This window comes from Anoplopoma fimbria, chromosome 19 (assembly GCF_027596085.1).
Source record: "Anoplopoma fimbria isolate UVic2021 breed Golden Eagle Sablefish chromosome 19, Afim_UVic_2022, whole genome shotgun sequence".
In the NCBI taxonomy this organism is placed as follows: Eukaryota; Metazoa; Chordata; class Actinopteri; order Perciformes; family Anoplopomatidae; genus Anoplopoma; species Anoplopoma fimbria.
Genome location: NC_072467.1, coordinates 20,844,217 through 20,870,759, shown reverse-complemented (window position 1 = coordinate 20,870,759; position 26,543 = coordinate 20,844,217). Strand labels below are relative to the sequence as shown.

The following is a 26,543-nucleotide window of genomic DNA, read 5'->3' as shown; positions in this document are numbered from 1 at the left end:
ATAAGTACACACATGTGTGCGCAGACCACTTGAGCTGCCGGCTCACAGTGATTATAAACCTTGGGAATATCTCCCACGTGTGGCCTCACGCAGCTATCAAGAGCTGCACGCCATGCGATCTCACCTCCTGATCCTTGGTCTACCATTGCCATGGTAACAATCAGTAGTTACACACCACTACGCCACCACAACCAGCAGCACATATCATCCCTCCCTTTGCTCGCTCCTACCACTCGGATGTGACTTGTCAGGGACTATTTGGGATGTGGATTGCCAGGCCATAAACCCGGCACTTCTCCTGCTGAGGTAGAATAGAACCAATCAAGTAAATGGACCACCTCAACCAGATGTCACTTATTATTAGCGTGACCCGCTTTTGCGCTCCCACATGTGCATCTGTGCAGCTACTTATTTATTTGTACCTCTTGATAACAGCGCACACTTCACCGTGCTTCAACGCACGAGGCTGAAGAGTTCAGATAAGCGTCTCTATGGCGCTGTTTACACCTGACATCAATATGCACCTATGGTGATCCGATCACAAGTGGATACCTCAAAGTATGTCAGTTCCCACTTGGGGTTAGAATGCATCTGCACGTGCATCTACACATTTGGCCCAGGACACATTCAAGTACTCACTGCTAAAAGAATGCAGCAATATGTGGCCCAGTCCCCTTTCTAATGTGGTCTGAGCGACAGGATCTCAATGCGCCTTGGGTGCATTCACATCTGTTCTTAGAGTTGTCCATTTGTGATCGGATCACCCCCGAAAAAAGGCATGTTAATGCCGGTGTGAACGGGGCCTGTGTTTAGAAACATAGAGAAAACAGTATTAGCTAGATGTGCTGTAATCTGGTTGGAGAAAAACCCTACAGCACTCCCTTTTTGCCTCAGCTTATTCTGCAACGCAATCTAGATACTTTCCATTGACTGATGGGATTGATTGTAGTACACCTACACAGTTGTTAACATCTAACACGGTAACATGCAGAGATGAAACGCTACATGCTCTGAAAAGCCATCTCCCTCCAACTCTGCTCGAGTGCTTCCCCGGGAGACCATTATATGCTCTCTGAAATGCGGTAACGCATGCACAAGGGAGGAGGTAAAAGGCTTCCCGTGCTGGAAGTTTTTTTTGCGAGGAACCTGCAATAGATGTGGTAGTTTCCTGGATCGCTTGCCTCAGTGTTGAGAGAAGGAGATGTTCTTTTGGGGGTTGTGGAGAAGGCTTTGATGTGGTTGTGTTTCCAAAGTGGTGGATCTGCCGTCTTCGTTTTACCCATGTTGTTCCTCGTGTCATTAGGGAAATCATTTGTAGATGTCGAATAATTTTAGCTCTAAGCTCCCACGTCAGATGTTCCTTGCTAGGCGATATCTCATCTCCCCCGAGGGCCTGTTTAACAATTAGTTACCATAGTACAAGACTACCCACTAGACTCCTCCATTAAAATATGACTGAGCATCATCCCTTCTTTACAGGAAAAGAAGCATATTCTGCGATCATTACCGCACTTCAGACAATCCTCTCTTTATTTTATTGTTCTTTATGGCCACCAGCTGGTGGATCTGACTCTGAAGACTATACTTTGCCCGTGTTAATCCACAAACTGTTGCACAAATGCCACAATAATGAGCCGTGTTGTTTTAGCCTTTATCATGGAACAAATGATTTTTCCACTCCAGCGATTATCATCAGCGAGCGAGAGAAAGGAGATGGAGAGACTGACAAGTGTGAGGCAGCCAACCGCTCAAGCACTCACACGAGAAAATGTATTTAATTAGTATAAAGATAGCAGGGGTGATCATGACATCAGCAACTTGGGAAGTTAAGTGCTGTCTTTACTTCCCTCTGTTATTTGATGAATACTGTGCAAGAACAAAGAACTGCACATTTCCCCCGTCTGACTGTACCATCCTTTTGATTTCAGTCTAATTGGGTGCGCGTTAGCCTCTGGTACAACAGATACAACTAATTAGGCTCTTGTGCGTGTAATTAAAACAATGTACCATGGCCAAGCTTCCAGCAGGGTATGTGTTTAACAAAAGCAATTAAGAAATTTATCACCTGGAAAGATCCTTTATCCATTTTTATCTCTCTTTTGAAGACAAAGGCAAGTCTTTCCTTTGCCACCGTTTTCTGATAGGAACTATGCATTGGAGCTGTGGAGAATCAGGTTTGATCCTGGGAGGCTGGCACTTATCAGGAGTGTTGTGATACACAGGGCTCGGTAACCTCCTCAGAGATTCCTCTTCTTTTTTCCCCTCACTCTCTTTATATTCTCCACTCCTCCCTTCTTCCCTCCCTAACCATTAAGCCCTGTATTAAAGATTCATATGGCACCTACAGTGTATTCAGAATACACTACGCCTCTCCTGCTGCTCTCCCCTTCCTCCTCGTTCATTCTGTCCTCTACCTTCTCCCCTCATCCGTTAGCCCCCCACCATCCCCATCTTCATCCCGATATCAGTGAATTCCCACTAATAAGGATACTTAGAGTAAATCCTCCCAACTCCTCTTTCCACAGCGGATTAGCGCTCTCACCCTCGGCGAAGAGAACAATCGGTTGAGAGGGGCAAAACAAAAGGCCTCAGTGTTGGTGATGTGCTGTTTTGGATCCTGGAGCTTGTTTTCTGTCTTCTCAATATCACTTTTTCTTTTTTTTTCTTCCTCTGGCTGAGACAGACGGCTACTCATCCTTTCCGTCTCCCTTACCTCTTACGACGCTCTTTTTTTCTCTACATATTCCATGTTTTCTCTCTGTCTTAAGCTCTCAATTCTCATTAACAGATGTGCCATCCATGCACAAATGCCCCGCTGACCACTTATGGATTTGTTTTCCATTAATAATTTCCTAAGTCTGACTGAAGTTAATGCTGTCCTTCAGAGTGAGCTCAATCTAACAACTGATGCTGGTAATTTCCACTGAAGTAGATACAAGTTCCCTGAGGGCGAAATATCTTTTACCATCGCTTTCCTCGTGCATTCCCCTCAATAAAATCCCATAGTAGAAACAACAAAGTTCATATAAATGATAAATAGAGTTGATGCAAGCTTTTATCCCTTTCCGTCTTAACTCACTCTATCACGATTCTCACTATGTAGAAATGAGGCAGTTCACACTAGCCCCACCGGAGTCTTCTAGCAATTAGGCAAGTGCCAGAAAAACACATTAATCTAGCTATTATATCTAGCCTTGTTAATTTATAGTTGGGTTGGAGAAGCTCACTCATTAATTGGCTGTGTTGGATGACACACAGCGAAATTACATTTGCATAGATCATTTTTAAATTGCCACCCAACATCCAGCTGGGAGCAATGCTGAGAATAAACCCTTTGGTTTAAAGTGTTTGCTTGTTTGACGGCAGTTTAGGAGAGAGAGAGAGTCGGGAAAAGGTGTCTGAGAGAAGTCGTAGGGAGCTGAGAACTGCAGGGCGTTTTAAGCTGCGTTTTGCGGTAGCCATCACGCCCCCGTCTCCATACAAGCAGAGAAATTGGCTGTACTCAGCGGACCAGGACGGAGATAGTGAGTGGCGGGGTGCAGAGGGGGTGACAGAACGGGAACCCGAGCCGGAGGAGAGGGGAGGGCAGGAGGGGAGAGTCAATTCCAATAGGACTCTTGAGTTTCATTCCAAAAATTGAATCGTCAATTTCCATTCAGCTGACCACTCTGCAGGATTGGAAATGAATGAGTGTCAAGGCGCCGGTTGTCCTGGAAATAAAGGTTAGCCCTGGAGTGAAATTCAACAGTGTCAGTGTGGGTGGGCTGGGAGGGTGGAGTGGTTAAGTGGTAGAGGAGAAAGAAAGGTGGACTGGAATCAAAAGTGAAATTGAACACAGGGCCTGACCTTGGCGCCCTCCCTTTTGCGATTGCCCGGGTGATAATTCTTCTAGCTCGAGCTGTGCAGACTGGCAGCTTTGGTGTGACCGAGTGCGAGAGAAGGGACGGCTGTAATTATCAGCAGAAGGCTCAGGAGATAAAGAGGCTGAATTGTTGGCTTCGCTGGCAGACATCAGCGCTATCTCACACTCAAACCTAACACTTGTCACCGGTCATGGCTGGTGCATGTGAGCGCATGCACGGGGGGGTTGTCCGCGTCTTCTTACAGTATCGTGCTCTGTGCGTCTGTGTTAGCAGACCCCTGCCAGGCATAAACCCAGACTTTGATGTTCGGGCCCCCTCCAGCCCACCACATCTGAAGTCTGGAAGTGACAGAATGTCAGCACACTCACCTGACATGAAAGACACTGTGGAACCTTTAGAGTCAAGGTGCAGATGCTATCACTGAAACGCCTCAGCTATGCTATGCGACCGCGTCCGTAATGCCACCCTGCTGCTTATCAGGCCATCTGCAGCCTGATTAAAGCAGCTTATTTTTTGACGGCGGGGGGCTAATTCCCCCTGACCTTTGTCTGCATTTGATTAGAAACGGTGATCACATGATCACTCAGCAATTAATCAAAGATGAAATCAAACATTGAATATTATCTTCAGTATCTTAATGTAGGTTGAGGTTTGCATTACATTGTACTTGCACCTCATCAGCGCTGGAAGAGGTACGTTCCTTAATTTAAAGCTACTATGAGGAACTTTCATTTCGTGTTGATTTTGGCAGTCAGTTTTTTAAAGCACCAGAGTCTCATAAGGAAACCTCTCATTTTACTGCAGCAAGTGGTCTTGCATTCTGCCTTGCACAGTCATAGGTTGTGGTTCTTGCGTGCTTCCCTTCACTCCAGCACACCCAGCGGTACGGTCTCTGCCTCAAGCCGCGTGGCGTCGGGGCCAGCTCCCAGAGGGGAGCGGCGGTGGAGCAAGGCCAAGCTCTGCTCCAGTCCGGAGGAGGAGAAGCTGCTGCCGGGTGCAGAACCAAACATCTGGGTCCCAAAAGACACACCTATTTTTTACAAAGGAAACAAAGATGTCATTTTCTTATTCATATGAATCAGTGTTAAGGAACTGACTTTATCTTGGAAAAAGTGAAATTCATTATTAATTATTAATTGTTTGCCTGATTTGTTAAAATGAAAAAAATAATCAGATATGATTTCACAACTACCAAGATTCCAATCCTCAAAATGATTAAAAATCAATTAAATGTAATATTAAGAAGAAAAGCAGCAAACCATGAAATATGAAAAAATAAAAAAATGATACGATTATCAAAGTAGTTGCCAATTGATTGTCTGTCTCAACTAATTGTTCCAGCTCTACTTGTATCCTTTGGTAGTTAATAAAGCATCCATCATACTTGGCTCTAGATATGTCTTGCAAAAAAATCTTTTTGTATTTAGTAACTAAAAATGTCCCATAAATTTAGGGCAGTAAAAAGTACAATGTTTCCCTATGAAGTGCAATTCCCTCATGTGAAATGTTGAGGTACTTGAACTTTACTTAGTACATTTACTGAAGTACCATAATTTAGTTGCATTGCACCAATGTTTCGACAGCTCTAAAGGTTTTGATACTGAGCCAGGGGAATAATACACCTCAGCCTCTATAAGCTTAGTACAGAGAGCTGTAATGTGTGTATGTGTTTCTGTGTGTGTGACTGTGTGAAATGGCTCCTGCCTTTTAAGCGTCTCACTAATGCGTAGAGTCCATTTTTTCAGGATTACAGGTGGTGGTGGTGGTGTAAGTGGGGAGGTAGTGCGCTCTACGTGCTGCTCATTCCAATAGGCATCCATCAACAATCGCTGCAGCTCCAGCTCCTTATAGCAGCCTCCTGGGGAACAGAGCAATCATAGCACAGAGAGAAGGCTGTAGTCTGGACGGGATTTTGGTTTCCAACAAGGATCATTCTGGCCAGAGTGTGTTTGTGTGAGGTTCTGTACATGAATTAGTGTGAGCAGAGCTGAAACAAAAAAAGTTGAACGACATTCAATTAATCAGCAGCTATTTAGATTTTTCAAGCAAACGTGTCAAACATTCTGTGGGTCCAGCTTCTCAAATGTGTGGATTTGCTCCTTTTCTTTGTAATATTTAATCGGATATTTAATATTTTGGGCTTTTGGGCGGTTGGCTTAACAAAATAAGTAATTGGAAGACCTTTGGCTCTGGAAAAGTTGTAATGACAATTATTTTCACGTTTCATAGAGTAATTACCTAATGGAGAAAATAATCAGTAGATTAAGTGATTATACTATCCACTGTTTATGTGATACCGTATGTGTGTATAAAGTGCAATATACAGTATATAAAGTATGTGAATACACACCTTTACAGTTCCCAGAGCCCAAGGTGAAATTGCTGTCCCAAAACTAAATTCTCACATTTGAGAAGCTTGAACAAGCAAGCGCTCGGCTGATTTGCATGATGAGTGACGTAAATGATTAATTTATCATTATATCATTCATTTTCCTGTAAATTAATGTCTCTTTCTGTTATATAAGTTATGTAGACCAAAAGAGCTTTTACAGTCTGTACTAAATATGACACTTTCAATCCAGGGAGAAAAAAAAGGAAGAAATCCCTTCCTAATCGATCATGTGACCAATAATTCCCCATCCCTTTCCTGTTTCACTTCCCTTTCAGAGTCACATACTAAACGACACACATTCTTTCTCTCACACAAACACTTCTGTACCTGTCAGACAGCCTGAACACTTTGGTAGTAGCAGCGACACGACATAGGAGTGGAGGGAGGCTGGCAGTCTGAGTGGCAGCACCACTGATCATCCCTACGATTTCAAACTTAATTAACCTGGGCGCCGCGCCACACGTCCTCCGGCCCGTCAACGGTGAGTGCCGGTTCACTATCTCCTCCGAGATCTGCAGCGATGACAGGAGGAGAGAGACGAGGAAAAGGGGCGAGACGCGACAGATGAGAAGCTGTCCCACCAGCATCACATAACTTAACCTGCTATTAAAGGATAATTCCAGTTTGTCTCAGCATTAGACTTCATTTCACAGTATTGTCATCATTGCTATCGGATATGACAACGTTCACCAACGAAACTGCTGAGATCTGTAACGATGGCGTCATCCCTACACTAAAGTTAGACAGGGTGAAAAGCAAATCAGAAGATCAGACAGGTTGTAAACAGTCAACAAAACCCCTTCAGTTGGGGGGAAAACTTAAAGTGGGCTCACACCTGTAGTGTTCGAAATAATTTGTCTTTGCACAGGAAAACTATGGGAAACAACTTTTATAGGTCAACGATGAAACATGGAGTTGGTTTCTTACCTGCAACTGGTGTTTAAAACAGACACGATAATCATTTTACCGTACTTTTCTTTCTCTTCCAAATAAGTTTGGCTAACCTGGGGATTGTTTTATAGCGGTCTGATTCTCTGACTGTTTGAGCCTCTCTCATCAATGAACTTCCTTTAAGAGTTGTTTAGAGCTGCAACTAATTTGTTTCCTTATGTGATCTGCGAGTTATTATTGTTTAATTGTTTGGTCTACAGAATGTTAGAAAATAATGAAGAATCGTCATTACATTGACGTCTTCAAATTGCATATTTTGTCAGATCAACAGTCAAAAATCCAAAGTTAATCAGTTTGCTATCATTTAAACACTAACTAATCAATTATCAAAGAAAGTTTCTGTTGACTGGTCAATCAACTAATATATTCAGATGTAATGATGTCACATCTTTATACTTCAGCATGAACCTGGTGATTGCTATTGTGACTAACACAAATATGACCCAAGTTGTAATAAACTCCTTTAAAAACTCCTTAAAAAACTTGGACCAAAACGTCTTTGGAGCATCTACACGTATAACAAGCTCTATGTTATTCAAAGAGCCCCATGAATATAATTTGGCTGCTAACGAACCCTCAGCACTTAGTAGCTTAACAAACCCTCAAACAAAAACCTCGGTTGCCCCCCAGCTCACTTGCTCCTCAGAGGCCTGACTCAGACTTGCCTTTCTGTCCGTCTGAGCTCTAAGAACAGGGAAGTGCAGACTCAACCATCTCGACAGTAGGAGGGAGAGGTTTGTGTACCCACAAGGGCCTGCGCTGTATTCCCACAGCCACCCAACACATTTAAAAATACCTCAGCTTTGCTGTTTCTCATGCAAAGAGCGAGACAACCAAGACAGAAGATTGATCTGTGGCAGTGCTCTCTCTCTCTCTCTTTCTCCATTCTTTTTTAAAGTTACTGTGAGGAACTTTTAACTGGGTGTAAAAAACATTATTAGTTTAATACTGATGCCTCTATATGACCTACAGAAGCAAACGAGAACATCAGTGAAAAGGCGATTTCTAGTTAATGTTAATGGTTGTCTTCGAAGACACCGGGTAGGATTCCGCCCAAAATCCAATAACATCATTCATCAGGCCCAGATCCCGCATCGCTGCCGCCTTTGACCTGCAGTCTGAGGCTCCGGCGGAAGAAGGAGAGCTCTGCTCCAAACAGCAGCGTCTCCTCCTCTGGCCAGAAGCAGAGATTGGCCTCGCTGCTCCGTCGGTCCACGCTAACAGCCAACACCGACACCATGCTGCCTGAGGCTCAGGCTGTGTTCAGGCCCGCTGGAGGGAAGGAAGGCATGGGAGAACCAGAACTGAGCCGGGCAGTAAAAATTAGATGTTTTCTAAGGGGAATCTGGTGCTCGAAAACAGTCGCATTTTCGTCCATAGGGACCGCCAAAATCAACACAAAGTGAGAATTCCTCGTTGTAGCTTCTTTAGCATTCTTCTTGCACGTTTCTTCATTTCTCTAATCCCATATATCCCTCCCTCTGTATCCTCCTACCCCTCTTCTCCCCTCCTCTATCACCCTGTCTGTCTGGCCATCTCGTTTAAGTCAGTGACATTTGATGTGAAGTGGTGCGGGCCCGAGAGCTTACAGACACTGACTCATAAAAACACACATGCGCAGGGAGGACTTGATGTGGAGGGAAAGGTCAGGCCTACTCTCCGAGGGCCTAATCACCCACTCTCATTGAGTGGCTTGCTCACTCAGTCACACTTGATTGAGTGTGTGTGTGTCTGTGTGTGTGTGTGTTCGTATATTTGTGTGTGTGTGTGATAAATGTGATCCCGGGTGTGACTTAGTCGTCGAATGTAGGCGAGCGACTGTGAGAGGCATCAACTGTGCCTCGAGAGTGATGATTGGTGTGTGAAAGTGTGTTTATCTGAAAAAAAATGTGCATGCCTAACTTGTGAACGTACGAATAGCATTTGACCGCTTTGGGTCAGGTGACACACAAATATAAATGTATGTGCAAACACGTACGCATAATCCTCTTGCCCGAACATGTGGTGTAATCAGCGGCCTTATCATGGGAACTGTGGGGCTGTAACAGGCTCATTAACTTCTCCCCGAGCCTTTTTTTAGAGAGGGAATTGGCCAAGACGAGTGGGCCACACTTCTGTCTAGGCCCTCTTAATACAGTCTATTCTCCACTCAGCTTTTGATTCAAGTGATTGTGCTTGAGTGTGCATGTATGCATGTATGCATGACGATCCCCTTTACCACAAACCTCAACCTCTCTGATGTTGCTGTGCTTATTCCCTCATTAGTTGACCTTCAGCGCCGCCCATCCTAGTCTAGTTTTGAGCAGCTGCTAGCAGAGCAGGGCAGCGGGGATTAAGTATTAAAGAGCCTCAGCTTCTCTGCGGCTCCTGTAGCTCAGCGTTTCGGCCACCGAGGCCTGATAATGGTGTTTGTTTAGCCATTAGTCAGGCCCTGCTTAGCAGCTCTCTCCCCTCTGGCTGCTCAAACACTGATAGATGATGGATGAAGATTGCAGGGTCGGCGGACGGAGGGTTGAGTGTTGTGGAGTGGTTTCAATAGCATCAAGAACATTTGTTGCAAGTGTATGGCACTAAGAAGTGTTGGAGGTAGTCCTAGAAAAAAATGAGGATTTTCATTAATTATTGTGAGATGAGGAGGAAGTGAGAAGGTGCTCTTGTGTTATGAGTTTAGGTTTTGTGGCGAGGCATTTACACATTTTATCAGACTCAACCCTTCCTGTGATTCGTTTTCGTCGTCCGACTAATTAAAAAGTGGCCAAGTCTATTTCCTTCTGCACGGCCAGCGGAAAGTACTCCTCGCTCGAAGCTATTTAATTTTATAAGGGGTATTTTTTGCAGCTAATTTAGCCATTACCTTATGGCTAAACGTGACCTTTTCTCCATATGCCGAGCAGAGCTGGCTAATCTTTGGGCTATTACCTGATAGCTGTTAGTCATTACCAAAAGCTTGAATCTTTCTGGGCCTCAGCTGATGATTATTCCGCCACCGTTACAATGCTCAGTCACTATTCACACTCTGACTCATCTTGACAAGTGACAGGCACCTGCCAGCCTGCACAAAGGAACTATGGAGACTCAGCTGGTAATGTGTGTGTGTGTGGTTGTCCTCCCTCTGGTCCTGTCTTCCTGTCTCTCGATCATTTCTTCATCCCTCCTGCCTTCTTTCCTGAGGTTACCACTCTCGCTCACTCGGCTATCACGCGACCGAACACAAACAGAGAGATTTCATCTCTCACAGCTTGTGTTTTACTCATACACGCTCCTACTTTTGCTTAAAGGAATAGCTCACTTTCTTTCCAAGAGTGAGATGAGTGAGCTTTTAAGGCTGGCTCTGTCCAAGTGAATTCCAGTGAAATACTAACTGTAAAGCTCATCTTGTTGTTTAATGCGCACAAAAAAACGTTATGTAAAAAAAACAAAAAAAAACCTGGTGGTTCAGTTATTGCTGTAATAAGTTCTTGGCAAACAACAGATGGGTGCAGAGACTGTTGTTTTCTTTGACATCATGTGATTGTGGTAGAGTACTGAAGAAACCTAATATACCCCGCTAGATAAGAATCTCGCGGCAAACATCAATTTCTTGTGACCAAGTTTCTAATCTGCTTCTTAAGAATATGCATGTAAAGGGGAAAAAACTTCAGACAAGTAACAGCAGGGCCGGTGGATAAAAAGGCAGATAATTGCAAGTAATAATTACGAGTGATGCTTCCTTGATTTTAAAGTATCCTCTAGAAGTCTGCACAAGTCTCTTCCCTCCTGCTGAACATTAATTTGATAAATGTAAACACTTGCTTATTACTTACCTGCTGCATGTCTGCAGTAACCACTAATTAATTTCATGGTCACAGTGAGGTTACCAGGTTTAATAGAACACACACCTATGCCCACCAACCTGGCAACCCACACTATTACCAAAGATGCTGCACAGAAGTACATGACAGATGGATAGACAAATTGTAAACCAGATAAAATCCAGTTCTTTTTGTCATTTAATGAGATGCAAAGTGTTGATTACTGAGCTTTGGAGATGTTGGAGGCTGTATATTTTCAAATTGCACAGAACCAGGCTCGCTGCCTCTCTCAGCTTCCAGTGTTTATTTTAAGCTAGGCTAAACACGTCCCAGCAACAACCTCTGCACTCACCACACAAACATGGGATTGATATCAATCTTCTCATCTCGGTCTTGGACAGGAAGCAAATAGGCATGTTTCCCAAAAGTGGTCCTTTAAGACTACTATAAACACACATTGGTTCTCGTCGTCCTCTGTTGCAGAGTTTATATGTGAATTCTAATAGGAGAGGAGGCGGGCAATCAGTCACCATAAGATCAGTATTCCCCTTGAAACCAAACTAAAGCCGGGCACTGAGACTAAGCCACATTACAAGATACCTTCATGGCTCATTGGCGTTTATGCTGGTGAAGTGAAATCATTATAACCAATAAGGTGTGTAATGGATTCCTTCCCAGCAGTCAGTCTGCCTGCCTGACTTCTTAATTGTAGCTGCATGTGTGTTGCTGCACCGTATGTAAGTGGAGGTTGAGTGTGCGTTGGGAGCGGAGGAATCGCCTCAGGGTGCTGTACGGATTAGAGCAGCTGCCCTCCAACCAGAGGAAGCCGGGATTTAAGTCAAACCTGCTGAAGTGCCCTTGAGCAAGACAATGACTCATTACCTGTTCTTTAAAGAGAGTCTGATCTCTTGACAGCAGTGAGAGGAAAAAAAGAAATTCTCCTGCAGCCATCAAACAATGTGTCACAAGGAAAATTATTTTCTGAAGCGCCAAGTCGACTAAGCGATTACTTGATGGACAGAAAAATTACCCAGTGACAATTTTCATAATCAATTAATCATTTAAGTCAGTTATCAAGCAAAACATGTCAAACTAATGCCAGATCCAGTTTCTTAAATGTGAAGACTTGCAACTTTATATTGATATTGAATGGAAGGGTTTAGACTGTGGTTGAGGACCTCATTTGAGCTTTATTTTGACATTTTATAGAATATTAATCAATTTATAAGAAAGTAAAAAAACAGCAGAATAATTGATAATGAAAAAAAACTTTATTTGCCGCCCCAGTTGTGGATGTGGGCAGCGTTTTTCATATGCAGCAACAGTGTTGTCTCAGACGTCTATCTGTGAGGGAGTCCAGTTGATTAGTGAGCTTGTGTATGCATGCATGCCCCTACAACTGTTTGTGTGTATTAGCAACCGTCTGGATGTGGCGGCGATGTCGGAGAAAGCCATTTGCTCCTGAAGTAGCTCTTCTCCACCAGGCCAGGCCGTTTAATCAGGTTCTCCACATCCGCCAGCTGTGTCCACACAGCAAACAGTCACTCCGTCCCGCTGGAGAGATGCAACATCCAGCTGGGGGCGGGGAGGGCCAGTTAGCAATTGGGAGATTATCCCAAGCTGCTGCTGCTGCTGCCCAGACATAGAGAGGTTGCGTTTGTGTGTTTGTTTGAGGGACAAACAGAGATTGACAGATTACAAGAGACACTGAGGTCGGCTGCTGAGAAAGGTATGAAAATACCCTGCACACATGCACATTCAAATGTGTATTTTGTGTGTGTTTTTTGTGCTCTCGTTGCTCAAGTGTCCAGCTGGCGGAGGGGAGATAGCAGGAGCCTTGAAAATGGTGACGAAGCGGTAAACAGACACAGGAGCAGCCTATCAGTCCTAATGAACAAAAGTGGCATGCCTAAAAAGGATGGTGTGAGTGTGTGCTGGTCATACATCAAGACAGACAAACGTACACAAGAGGGCATGTAGACACACAGGAGGAACACAAGCACACAGGCGTGAGAATTGGGGCACACACACACACACACACACACACACACACACACACACACACACACACACACACACACACACACACACACACACACACACACACACACACACACACGCACACAGTCTATTAGGAGAGCAAAGTGTGATTCACACACTCCTTGGGTCACGGGACAACTTTAAAGGTGTTAGCATATTTAGGCCAGAGCAGCTGGATCCCACTGAAATGGACCAGGCCCATCAATCCCCCCCCCGCCTGGTGCCATGAATACAATGGCTGCTCTGGCTGCTTTGGTGAGCGTGGTTCTCCCAGTCAGTCAAATTGAAATAAATGAACTGCCAACCCTGACGGCAGGGTAATTGTTCATATGGAAATTGGATTGCCGTCGTCACAACAGCCTCCCATCGCAACTCGCGAAACGATTTCTCTGTAAAGGAAGGGACGAGAGCGTTTGCATGTCAAAAAAAAAAAAAAAAAATTGGGAGAGATGGGAGACGTGCAGAGAAAGAAAGACTTCTCTACACTCTCCCACTTTATGTTTCATCTTTCAACAATGCCACTTGTTCCCGCCTGTCCTTCCCTGGACGGCGGCGGGGAAAATAAAGGATGGAGATCCGCCCCTCATTTCCGGCTCCTTGTATGGCTCCTAACCCACGTTGTCATGTTGCCTTGTACACACTTTATCAGGCGTCTTTCAGAACCCCCTACACACTGCGAGAGACATGGTGCGATTCACTTTAGAGCATTAACCCCTTGCTCACCTCCTCCTTCTTCCCTCCCCTTCTCCACCCAGCCCCAAGGGCCTCTGGGGACATGCAAGTAATTTAATAGCGGTTCACTTTTATCAGCATGTAACACTGAAAGCGGCTTCAACGTGAAGATACCCCCCCCAACGATGTCAGACCCTGGCATCTGTCAAAGCCAGCTCTACGATAGAGAAAGTGCTGAATATGAATGATCGCAGTATGGGGTGATATCCTATTATGTTTTTCGGGGTAGGGCGTCTGTTTTTTATTTATTATATCAGTTTCCTTTTCCATATCTGTTTTAATGAGTGAGAGGGGTACTCGTGCTGGTTCAAAACTTGCCAGGTCAGCAGTTGCGCAAGTGTTTGTGATCTAATCATTTCACCCACACACGCACACGGATTATTGTTTTCCCCTCTCTCCTCCCTGATCTCTTGCTCCTTTGCTCAGGCACGCTCGTAGACTTCCTCCTGGTGGGTGTTGTCCTAGAAAAGGGGGAGGGGGGTGCTGTGTGGCGAGAGAATTGGCCGAGAGGCATGTGGACTGCCATGCTGGGCTTTAGTGCCCTTGTGTCAAAGAACCACAGCGTGGATGTTTGAAGAGGAGACTGTCTCTGTGTGGTCGGAGTGGGATTACCTTGTCAGCACTTCAAGCTGCGCCGGTGCACGTATCGGTGCATGCACATGTATCCCTAAGCCTATGAATCTGTGTGTGTGTGTGTGTCGGGGTGCACACCTGCCATTTTTCAATTATCTTCCATTTTCCTTCTGCTGAGAGCTTCTTTTCCTGTCCAGATGTGCCCTAACTTGTCGAGGGAGGTTCAAAGAGATGGCACTAGAGTTGTCATAAAATCAAAAGGTGTGGTGTGTGTGTGTGTGTGTGTGTGTGTAATGACCGGTGAGCCAACAAAAAGACACACCTTCAGGTGCTATTTTCAAGCCTGCTCATCCAGTACATCAGCTGCTTTTTCTCTTCATGTTTATTGTCCCTTCAACAATAGAGATAAACTGTAGGTGGAAATTACGAATCACTTTGCCAAATCAAATGGTGTCGCTCAAGTTCATTCACTAAGCGATGGGGGTCTCTATTTATAACGTTCTCTACCGTGCTCAGTTCAATAGCCCCCAGATCTAGGCCAAAATCTTGTTTGTTTTCAAACTATTGTGTGTATATATATATATATATATATATATATATATATATATATAAAAATACAACATATTAGACTTTGTCAGGGATGAACATAGTCTGTCTTTGTGAAACCGGCTGTTGGACATATTGTCATTGGGGTTTACAAAATCTACCCACGTTTAGCATTCTGACATTAAGATATATAATGAAATAAGAACACAGAACTGAGAATACTGAATTAAATTAATCAATAATTGATACATCGTTTTCAGGTTATTAGCTCAAGAACCACCTACTTGCTCCAGAGTTATTGCATCATTATTTATGTGGCTTTTGGTGTCTTTTAAAATGAGTAGGTAACATACATTCTGTAAGAAGCTTATAGTCACCAGTATGGAGAGCTCCACCTCTAAAAACTACTGATTCTGTAGCGACGATGAGGATTCACTATAATTGGTTCAGTTTAATAATTATGTGTAAACATTTGTTATTTTCCTGAACTCTTAAAGTGAAAAAATTTGCAGAGTAATTAGTTGAGATTTCTTAAAGTCGGACAGATATAATTGATCAATTGTGTCTTATACAGGATCAGATTTTTCAGATGTGCCAGCTTCATTAGCATATGATGTGTTTCATTATTATTTATCCCAAGCCATTGGAGGCTTCATTAGCTGCAGGCTGATGCAGCACACAGCCTCTAAATTTAGCAGTCTTTTTATTTATTCAGAATAGCCACGCGTCGGATGGTGTGCCCACATGCCATGTTCTCTCACAGCAGCTTAGAGACATGTAGAGGAAAGAGAGGTGGGCTGGTCTGTGGAGAAATGGGCCTCATTCCACCTGTGTCACCCCCACCAGACGTCTGCCTCTCCTCAGCTCTTTGAAGCCTCTTTAATTCCAGCGTTCAGGATTAAGCCCATGAAAAAAGGATGAAAAGTGATAGAGCGACAGGAGGAGACATCCTCGGAGAGAACAGGCTCCTTTGAAATATGTTAAGAATTTGGTTTGCACTGACCCACAATGAAGCATCTGAGGGATTTCTTTTTCCTGATCGAGGGCTGGCTATAAGATTTGCATGAGTAGGAAAAGGACTCTTTGAAGTCATGGATGTAAGTGGAACTGGAGTTTTCTGAAACCTAAATGAGCGCCCTGAGACATTGTCCTTGCATTGTACCTTACAAACTGAGAGAGTTGCTTTGTCACAGCATGTTTGATTGGAAATCAGAGGAATCAGGTAATTTTCTGTCACAGAAGCCATTGACATAATTCACCTTTTGTGGACTCTCTCTGTGTGGTCCGTATCATGGCCGAGCGAAATTGATAGAAATACGGATATTACAGTTTTTTGGCAGATGGCGCACAATGGAGTTACATTCAGAGAGGCAGTCACGCTTCAATTCCTGTCCATATTTACAATCACAGTCTATATTATGACAGTATGGTCTTCTTTGCTTTGTTCAGACAGAAAAAAAACAACTCTGTAGAATTAAGCAAACAGCTGTTGTTTGATTACAGACATTTTGTAGATGCACAGAACTACAATAGGTTTAATTTATATGTACAGGAGCTGCTGATGAAGTGACAAAACACTAGATTTCCCTGCCAGGTGTTTACACCAATGCAAATTAAAGGTCATGTGGCATGGCAGACTACCTAAACCTGTCTAGTCAAACTGTTTAACCATAAACAGACTGTCAAAATGAGAATAACCCACCTCTGCTGGTGGAGTATACTAAGGTTAATACTTAGAAATGTAATACAATGACAAAAAAATAGAAATAGTTATGATAAAATCTGCATTTTCATGCAGATTTTTTCAGAGACAGTAATCCATAAAAATAAAATGAGACATCCGACAGAGGTAGAAAAAAAAAGAGAATTATAAAAAAAATAGGTTTAATTGTGGAAGATTATTTCACAACCTTAGAGCACATTTGAAGTACTGAGCCCAGAAATGACACTCACACAAGTGGTGCAGTCAAGCGTTGAATTTATTGGGGCTTAAATATTTTTTTCTGTGATATTTGTCGTTCTATCTTCACTATAAAGCCGCCCGCATTCTAGCTCTGACGTCTCCCACGTTATTGCCAAAATGCAGCCCTGCCCTAAGTACGCCCTAAGTAAGGCTTTGTGAGGCTCACTTTTACAGAGCAAACTTTATTACTCAGAAATTGCCTCACAGAGTAGTTCATTTAAGTCTCTTTTTAAGGCAATTTCTTCTGACTTTCTGTGAACATTTTGCAATTTCCCTCCACTCTTTGTCAGTGCAGCTTCACTGTGATTGTTTATGTTGTCAACATTTACCGGCTGCGAGAACGTTTTGCAGTTCATGCAGTTTTTGTGACGCTTCCCTGAAAGCTCAAACATAAAAGTGAGTTATTGTGGCGCCTCTTAAAGCTGACACGTGTTTGTAATTGTCATTCAACTTAGCCAGCAAATCTGTCTTTGCAATTGAAGTTTGTTACCTCAGAGCTTTAACTGTTTTTCACATGGTGTGCCTCTTATTTTGTCCACCCCTTGTGGTGTGCATGTAAGCTCAATAACATTTCTTTCCTGAATCAGCACAGACTTTATTGCACCATTTCAATTTTAATTGAAATATTTAAGGCTGCGAATTGAAAAAGGGCACGATGCATTTAAGCAGATTGGTTGTGGGGTGTAAGAAGGACTAAAGCAGTAAATAGCAAGAAAAATAAAATCATCAAATCAAGTAGTCGGCAATTAAGAGCTGGTGGGAGTTGCCAGTGAAATTAGAAAGCTTTCCCTCTGGGTAGATGTCTAATCAGTGGTCTCCCCACTTAGTTCGTTGAGGGAAGACAGGTTAACATAATAATGCACAACTACATAATACGCAACCTCCTTGTAGTGTCATCAGGGCTTTTCAGTTTGACAAATGTTCCTGTGGACTTGACTGGCAAGGTGTAACAAGAAGTGAGGATACCATTCGAGCTGGAAAGCACATGCAAACACAGACGCACATTTGTTGTGTGGGCAATAGCTGCGTCAAAGCCACCTGCAGTTCCATATTTACCACAGCCGGGGCAAACAGCAGTGAGCGATGACTCTACAGGCACCTGCTGTTAGCCGGTAACATGATGCTGTCTGTATATTACAGGGATATTGTGTGATCATGTTTCCTGAGACAAACAGTGTACTTCCTGAGCACATAGTGTTTGGAGGTGTTGTTGACAAAAAAAAGAAAAAGGAAGTGCAAATTAAGTTGGAACAGATCCAAGGTTTTTAAATAGGCTTTTATTGTGTTATGGTTTGAGATAGCTCTCGGCCTTAATCTTTCTTTACCCTCACACAGAGCATTTGTATTTCTTCACTCAACGATCATTTCTGATTCTAAATCAATTAAATCCAAATTAACACTGGATTAACTGGAGCAGTTAGTTGAGTCATACACAAACAGCTGCACTATAAACTGTGAGCTTTAGCATACAGTAGCTTCCTTCATATGTGCGATTCTTGAAGGGTCAGAATATCCAAATTACATGTACATAGTTTGGGTTTTATTTCACCAGGTTAAAGGAAGTTTGTCTCTGGCATTTCAGCATCAAATAAATGAGAATTTTATTAGTGGTGCTTAAAGAAGGGCTGCACGGTGGTGTAGTGGTTAGCACTGTCGCCTCACAGCAAGAGGGGCCCGGGTTCAATTCCCGGGCTGGACAACCTTCTGTGTGGAGTTTGCATGTTCTCCCCGTGTCAGCGTGGGTTCTCTCCGGGTTCTCCGGCTTCCTCCCACAGTCCAAAGACATGCAGCTTAGGTTAATTGATGACTCTGAAATTGCCCATAGGTGTGAATGTGAGCGTGAGTGGTTGTCTGTCTCTATATGTCAGCCCTGTGATAGGCTGGCGACCTGTCCAGGGTGTACCCTGCCTTCGCCCATTGACAGCTGGGATCGGCTCCAGCACCCCTGCGACCCTTAACTGGATAAGCGGTTACGGAAGATGGATGGATGGATGGATGGTGCTTAAAGAATAAAATTAAATAAAAATTCATCATTCAAAAAACTCAACAGAAACACAACCCAAACAAATGCCAGGTACCCTGTGAGCTGTGAACAGTTTTCATGGGAACTTCTTTTTGCCAAAGCCGTAGTCCAAAAGTAAGCAGTTCACAGTGTTTTGGAGCAGCTTCGACAATTTCAGACACGGATATCTGAAATCCTTGTCAAATGCAATACAATTATCTGCATGGCTAGATATGTTAAAGGGTCATTGAGAACACAAATTGTTGTAACAGCAAACCAAACCTTTTATGAGAATACTTCAACATTTTGGAAAAAAAACAACTGTTTGCTTTCTTCCAGAGGGTCAGATGAGGAGATCACTCTCATGACTGTATGGTAAAGAAGAAACCAGAGCTAAGGGACGGTTAGCTTAGCTTAGCTGAAAGACTGGAAACAGTGGGAAACAGGAAGTCTGTCTCCATCCATCCCCCTCTAAAGCTTATTTGTTTTTCCGTACAAAAATCAAAGAACAGACACTCTAAGTCTGTTTCCTGACTCCAATTCGTCATGTACTCTGCAAGACAACTAATAAGCGTATTTACCAAAACTATTCTTTAAAACCCTTGTGAGTGGGCCATCTGACTGGTACATATGACCATTACCTTGCATGTCTGAGTGGGTGTTAAGTGTCGTATGTTAACCACACGCCTACTCTACGCTGCGGTTGTCGATAGTTAATGTACATTTACAAGTGCATTTAACTGCATTAATAATGAAACACCTGTCTCTTTTCTCTCTAGAGATGGCAAGCTGGGTCTCCCTCCTCCTCTTTCTCTTCTGCCAGCCAGTCTCACAAGCCCAGGAGGAGAGCAGCATCATCCCCATCCTGGAATTCACCTCAGAGACCTCCATCAACAATGTGGTCCAGGACCCCCAGACCGGTCGCATCTACTTGGGCGCGGTCAACGCCATCTACCAGCTGGGGCCGTCCCTCAGGCGGCAGGCTCGTGCGGAGACCGGCCCCAAAGAGGACGCCCGGACCTGTACCCCCCGGCCTCTGCCTGCTATGACACCAAGCCCATGCCCAACCTCAACAAACTTCTGCTGGTCCACCCGTCCAACGGTTCACTCATCGTCTGTGGAAGCCGCTACCGAGGCATCTGCTCCCTCCTCAACCTGACCAACGTTGAACAGCAGCTGTATTACAGCGACAATAAAGGAGAGAGGACTTACGTGGCTAGTATAGAGGATAACGTTAACGTGGTGGGCGTCATGTCAAACTACTCAAAAGATGGGCACACCTTCAGTGTGTTTCTTGTTGGGAAGGGCTACGGAAGCCTGGACAGTACAAAACTCATCAGCACACGAATCCTTCAGGACTTCCGTGAATGGGTCGTGTTCGAGAGCATCATTGAGGCATCTACGGTGCAGACGACGCCGTTTGTTCCCAAGTACCTGCATGACTTCCGCCATGCCTTCAAAGAGGAGACTTTTGTTTATTTCCTCTTTTCGCGGACACTTGACGGTACGGATAATAAAAACCTCACCTTTGTGTCTCGTCTCTGCGAAGACGACCACCATTACTACTCCCACACGGAGCTCCAGTTAAGCTGCGGCAAAAATAACCGATACAACAAAGTTCAAGCTGCGTTTGTGGCTTCTCCAGGAAAAGAGCTTGCGCGGAGCATGACTGAATTAGGTACGTATGGGAAGGTCGACTCATGGAGCAAAGTTCTGTTCATGGTGGCGAGTCCTGATGAAGACGAGAAAAACTCCGCTCTCTGCATGTACCCACTCAACTCCATCAATGAGCGTCTGATGGACATCATCAGCGCCTGCTACAGCGACTCTGGGAAAATTTCCGGGTTTCCCGCTGTGGACATCCCCTACTCATCTAAAACTGACTGCACATCAAAAATTTCGGTAAGTGCTTCTTTGTGTCAGCTGATTAAAGTTTAAAAAACAGAGTTTGGAATTCAGATGTGAGTGGGACATGTTTTGAAGAATCCCCTTTGCGTAATCAATAATGCATGGACGTGTCACTGTTTACTTTAATGTCCCAGTGTTTACTTTGTTCTGCAGATCTTTTTTTTATTGTTCTCTTTAAAGCTCTCCTTCTGTCTCACATATCTTCCCTACTTCCGTGTCTCTTTTCCCAATTCCCTCAACTCCTCCAGAATAATACCATATAGTGGTGGGCAAAACAGCATCATCTTTCATAGTATACATCAAAACTATGAAAAAACTAATTTACTGTAGATGACAATGTAAGACAAAGCAAAGGAAATTTCTAATAGATATGACATTGTAACATCTAATACTGTCTTAAACCCTCATTTAGGCAGTTTTGATTCAGGCTTTAGTCTATATGACCAGAATAGATTCATGTCTCTTAAACTCAAATAGGTGTGTCTCTAACAGAAGTGGCTGCAATATAAGCAATATTTTCATTCAACCTTAAATTAAGCAGCCCACTGTCCATCATAAGGGGATATTCTCTCGTAGTGCAAAAAAAGAACAAATAATTTGCATATGTGAATATTTGTTCTGAGTCAATTTTTCTGCTAGATGAGTGTTAACAAAAGTTGTTATCACAGACTTGCAAATTAGATAAGTTACCTGATAAAACAAGCTTTTAAATACATTTTATTGTGATTGAAATCAATTCATAGACAAAACATATTGAAAATGCCCCAACGCAGGTGATTCCCTCATTATCTTTGGTTTAAAGCGTTCACAATGTCTCATCATCCTTTTTGTTCTTCCTTTGATTTTATAGAAAGACACGTTGAAAAACTTCAAGTGTGGTGGGGACTTTCTGCCTTCCCCTCTGGCCAGCAATCCCAGATTTGCCTTGGAGGCAGATGTGGTTTGGACCGAGTCGAGCTTGCTGACTGCCGTGGCCGTCTCTGTGGAGAATGATCACACCATCGCCTTCTTGGGGAACACCAAGGGGGAGGTCTTCAAGGTGGAGTTGTGCTCTTCTCTGCTCGACTTATTGTTTTTCTCCCTTTAAACATTTAGTCTTACCTGAGGGAGGCAGGATAAGGGAATTAAAGGCTTTATGTCTGATAGTATTACCTTTTATTTTTTTCTATCCAGGTACACCTGACTGAGACGGGACACATGTACAGAAAGGCTCCTGGCGACACCATGGGAGAGAAGGTCAACAAGAACCTTTTCTTTGATCTCAGTCAAAGCCACCTCTACATTACCACAGAGAAAAAGGTGTGTATGTCAGGGAACCTTTGTAAAATCATATCTATATAACACTTGTGAACGCAGGAGGCGTTCAGGCATGTAGGTTACCCCACATTTTGGCAGCGTTCAGACCCAAAGACACAATCACTTTAGTCATGTGAAACTGAAGAATGGAGACTTAAACCCTACAAAAAGATGCTTTGAGTTGCAGTTACATGAGTAAAGAGTTAAACACCAGTACAACAGCTGTATTGATTAACATTGAAGCAGAAATATCTACTTCATCACATGTCCTTGAGACACAGGAAGAGAGTACTGTTCACACACTGTCTGTCTAGCTTTAACTGAATAGAAGTCATATTTTCTGATCTTGATTGGGACATAAATAAATAAATAAATTAATTAATTAATTAAATTAACATAAATAAATGTATTAAATAAATACAAAAACTATATATATAGAGAAAGAGAGGAACTAGATGACTCACATATATTTATTAAAAGCCAAGTAACTGTCACTGACTGCTGTAAATTATATGGCCAATATGTTTTTGACTATAAATCTGCTATATATGGTACAAGGTGCAGTGATTCTATTGCAGAGCATGTGTGATTGTCAGTAGACCTTTTTTTGCGATAGAAACCGAAAAGGGTGGGGTACAGCGAGGGAAGATTGATGACCAGTTAGTTGATCGCTGATGGTGTTGTTTTCTTGGACTGATGAAAAGAAGTTGAAATAAAAAGCGTTTTTGTCTTATGTCAAATATTTTATGTGTAACACTGGGGTAAAATCAGTGGAGCAAGAAGTACTCTGATCTTTCTTAGTGAAGTAAAAGTAGAAATACCAAAATGTAAAAGTAAAAGTATTTTCAGCATATGTCCTTAGGAATCAAAAGTTCTTATATAGAATTTTCCCTTTCAGAATGTGCTGTTGTTTCATATGTTACAATACTGGCATTTTATTACAGATGCACTAATGTGTAAGCAGCGGTTAATGTTGTAGTTGGTTGACGTGGAGCCAAGTCTACAAACCTTATTTACTGTTGGGTACTTTAATCTATAACACCGTCTCTTATTTTATAAGATGATTGCACTATATGTAACCTGATATAAGACTGAGTTGCAATTTCATTTTTCCTTCTTTCAGTCTGTTTGAATCGCTAAACAACTCGGAAATTTGATTCAGAGCTCTGGAAGACTTTAGATTATGTTATGTCAAATTTCAAATCCTGCCTACACACCTGCCCTTTCTGAAAATGTTTAAGCACTCAAGCACATGTAAAGTAAATTAACTTAGATGCTTTCCACCACTAGGGACAATAAACATTTAGCATGTAGAGAGAGGCAATTGTTTCAGTAATAGAACATGGGGAGCAGTCATGAGAGACAGGAAGTCACGGTGCTTTGCCAGGACGTGTTTTACTCCCACTCTGCACACCTGCAACAAACCAAGGATCATTTATAGCCGTATTTTAAATGCCTCATATTTCGAGCAGTGTCTCCCTTAAGGTGCGCTGTTTGATCATATTTCATGTTGCTATGCTCCAGATCACCAAGGTGCCGGTGCAGATGTGCCTCCAAAAGAAGGACTGCCAATCATGTGTGGAACTGATGGACCCTTACTGCGGCTGGTGTGTCCTGGAGGGCAGGTGAGGATCACACACGCACTTAAAAAAAAAAACATGCAGACAGCGACAGACTAACACAAACACCCACACATGCAATTCCATCTGTAAAACACAGCAGGGTATTTGTTCAGTGTTTTATTGCAGACACTTTTAGTACCCCTCTGTGTTTATATTCCATCTCCTGTTGTCCGTGCAGCCGTAAGGAATTAAAGCTGTTTGTCAGCCTCATGCAGCGAAAGGCAGTCTGTGCAATTTACTCTCATCAGCCTATATTTATCAGGGTCTGGAGGGTAGAAGGGGTGGTATGTATCATGTATTTTACAGGGATGTGAGTTTACAGGAAAGAGAAAAAAATATCAGAAAAACATTGTGTCCCTCTTGAAGTTGTTGATACTCTTATTCAGAAACAATGCACGCTCCTTGCTAAGCTTTAAAGCTGCAACGTTCAGCAGATTTATTGATCAGTCGATCGAAAATGAATCAGCGACCAGTTTGATAATATTTTCTCTCATTGTTCAAAACAAAACATCTGATGATGCCAGCTTCATATTTCTGCTTGTGAGTCGGATAAAGCAAGACATATAATAACAAGAACTTGAGCTCCAAGAAGCAGTGACGGCCATTTTTCTCTGTTTTCAGATGTTTCTTGGACAATATGATTATTGGTCTATGATTAGATAAATATTTAATAATCCTTAGTTGCAACCTTACTTAACTTCCACATTTTGAAAAATATTAAATGGACATGAATTTATTATATTGTGTTCTCCTTTTGGTTTGCACATTATTGACATCATCTCTGTCTGAGGTATATATTATTCCCTTTATAATGTGCATTTTATTTTTAATTGTGTTATACCCAGATCATGATGACAAAATAGCATTGTAATTCAAGATTATGTTTTGTATTTTGTTCCTTCACCTGTGCAATGTACTATTATCAAATCATACTGTTCATTATCAAATGTTATTTCATATATTTCACACTGCAAAACCACATATCAATGAGGGCATTTAGAGTTTTTTCATAGCTATATAAAACTTAATCTTGGAAATCTGCACGACCCCGGCTTGAAGTCGCTTGGGCATGAGGTTGTTATTGACAGAAGCACATTGAAAATCTGTCTGAGTCGCTGGGGTTAGTTTTTTTGAGGCCTTGTACTGTAAAAGCGTCGAGGGGTTGTTGAGCAGAGGCTGATGGGAGTTGTTCATCCTTCGTCTGAAGGTGCACCAGGAGGTCTGAGTGCCGACGGGCGGAGGAGAAGAATGGCTGGCTGTGGAGCCCAAGGCAGCAGTGTGTCAAGATTGTCTCCTTCTATCCCCCGAATCTTTCTTGTAAAAAGACTCAGAAGGTACTGCGCCGCTTCTCTTCCCAACTCACTCTCTTTGTTCTCTGCTTCTCTCCCCGTCTCTCTCGCTCTGCAGAACGCTCTTACATGCACGTCACACAAACATGCACAGCCTGAGTAATAAACTGTTTCCATTGTGAAACAGAGACCCGGGGCTCTAGGTCTTCTTGCCTCACTATCGATCCATCCAGAAAACTCCAAACTGGCTTATTATAACCGACCTGGTTGATTGTGCTCACAGCCTGAAGATGGAGAGCCTCTCCTGTGCTCTTTCTCTCTCAAGTTTTTTTTTTTTTTTTTTCATTCCTGACTATTTCTCTGTCCCCCCCTTTCTGACTCACTCTTGTATATCCACAAACAGCAACCAATCAATCTCCGGGCTTTAAAAGGAAACAGTTATACAGAGATCAGAATCATACACTGAGCAGGGAAATTCATTTCAATTAAAGTGATACTCAGCAACTATCATTTCTGTGAAGAACTCAGTTTCAACCACGTTCAAATCCTTTATTCATTATTTTGTGTTCAGGTGAAGATCAACATCCCCTCCCTTCCTGCGATCGGGGTTTCTGACCGTTTGCTCTGCTCCATCAAGTCGTTCGATAGTGAAGGCACCATGTCTGACTCTGGTCAGGTCTCCTGCGATCTACCCGAGCCTTCGCTTATTCCACCTACACCTGAGGATCAAGGCATGGCCTTTATAATTATCATTTTATTCCATACATCCTTTTGTCAAGGCAATTGTGTCTGTTGTGATCCTTTATAACCAAGGTTGTATCACTGATGGACAAAGCAGGTAAAGTGGGCAAACAGCCTCAGGGCCCCCAGACCCAGGTTTACAGCATGTCTGCTAAGTTTTAATTAATTGTGTATTTGTCTGGAATTTTGCACCACTAAACCACCACCGCTCAACAGAGTTTGGTTATTAGCGAGTCTTGTGGCCTTGTATTATAGAGACGTCCTGTTATCCAGAGTCTGTTTTTATGGGCTTTATTATTTTACTTTATGCTGATTGGTACACACATCCATGTCCCTCACGGGATGAATTTTAAAAAAATGACATTGAAGAAGATTCATTATACGCACATCAGGTAGATTCAAGGCTATCAGAAAAACGGAGTCAATAATCAAAAAAGGTAACACCGGTACACTCATTTCATGCCACAAAAGTTTATTAACGACTATGTTATTATAACTAATTATTGAGAAAGATCACTTGTTTTAGATGAATGTTTCGACCCAATTCAAGATTTCTTCTTTCCCTTTTTTTCCTTGAATTAATGCAATATTTTTGAACCGAGGTGATGAAGTTTTTGATATACATGATGATGAATATGATATAATATTTTTAAATAAAATATATGTTTGATATGTCGTTTGGGTACATTTTCTATGTACTAGATTGAATTGTATATTAAGGGTGTTTTTTCACCCATTTTTTGGGATAAACCCCACCTGCCATCACAGAGCTTGTTTGCCTGTTGGTGTGCGTGATGTATGAATATGGGTGTGGTTTCCACTTTTCAAACATTC

At 42.8% G+C, this 26,543-nt stretch overlaps 1 protein-coding gene across 1 annotated transcript in view; it reads left to right on the top strand.

The window, feature by feature from the left end:
- plxnb2b (plexin b2b) overlaps positions 1-26,543 on the top strand; it is a 114,376-nt gene that overhangs the window by 54,971 nt on the left and 32,862 nt on the right. The window contains 7 exon segments of the mRNA XM_054619226.1: positions 19,633-19,863; positions 19,866-20,755; positions 21,612-21,800; positions 21,935-22,060; positions 23,582-23,682; positions 24,887-25,013; positions 25,540-25,699. Of these exon segments, the coding sequence (XP_054475201.1) occupies positions 19,635-19,863; positions 19,866-20,755; positions 21,612-21,800; positions 21,935-22,060; positions 23,582-23,682; positions 24,887-25,013; positions 25,540-25,699 (1,822 nt within the window). The 5' untranslated portion in view covers positions 19,633-19,634.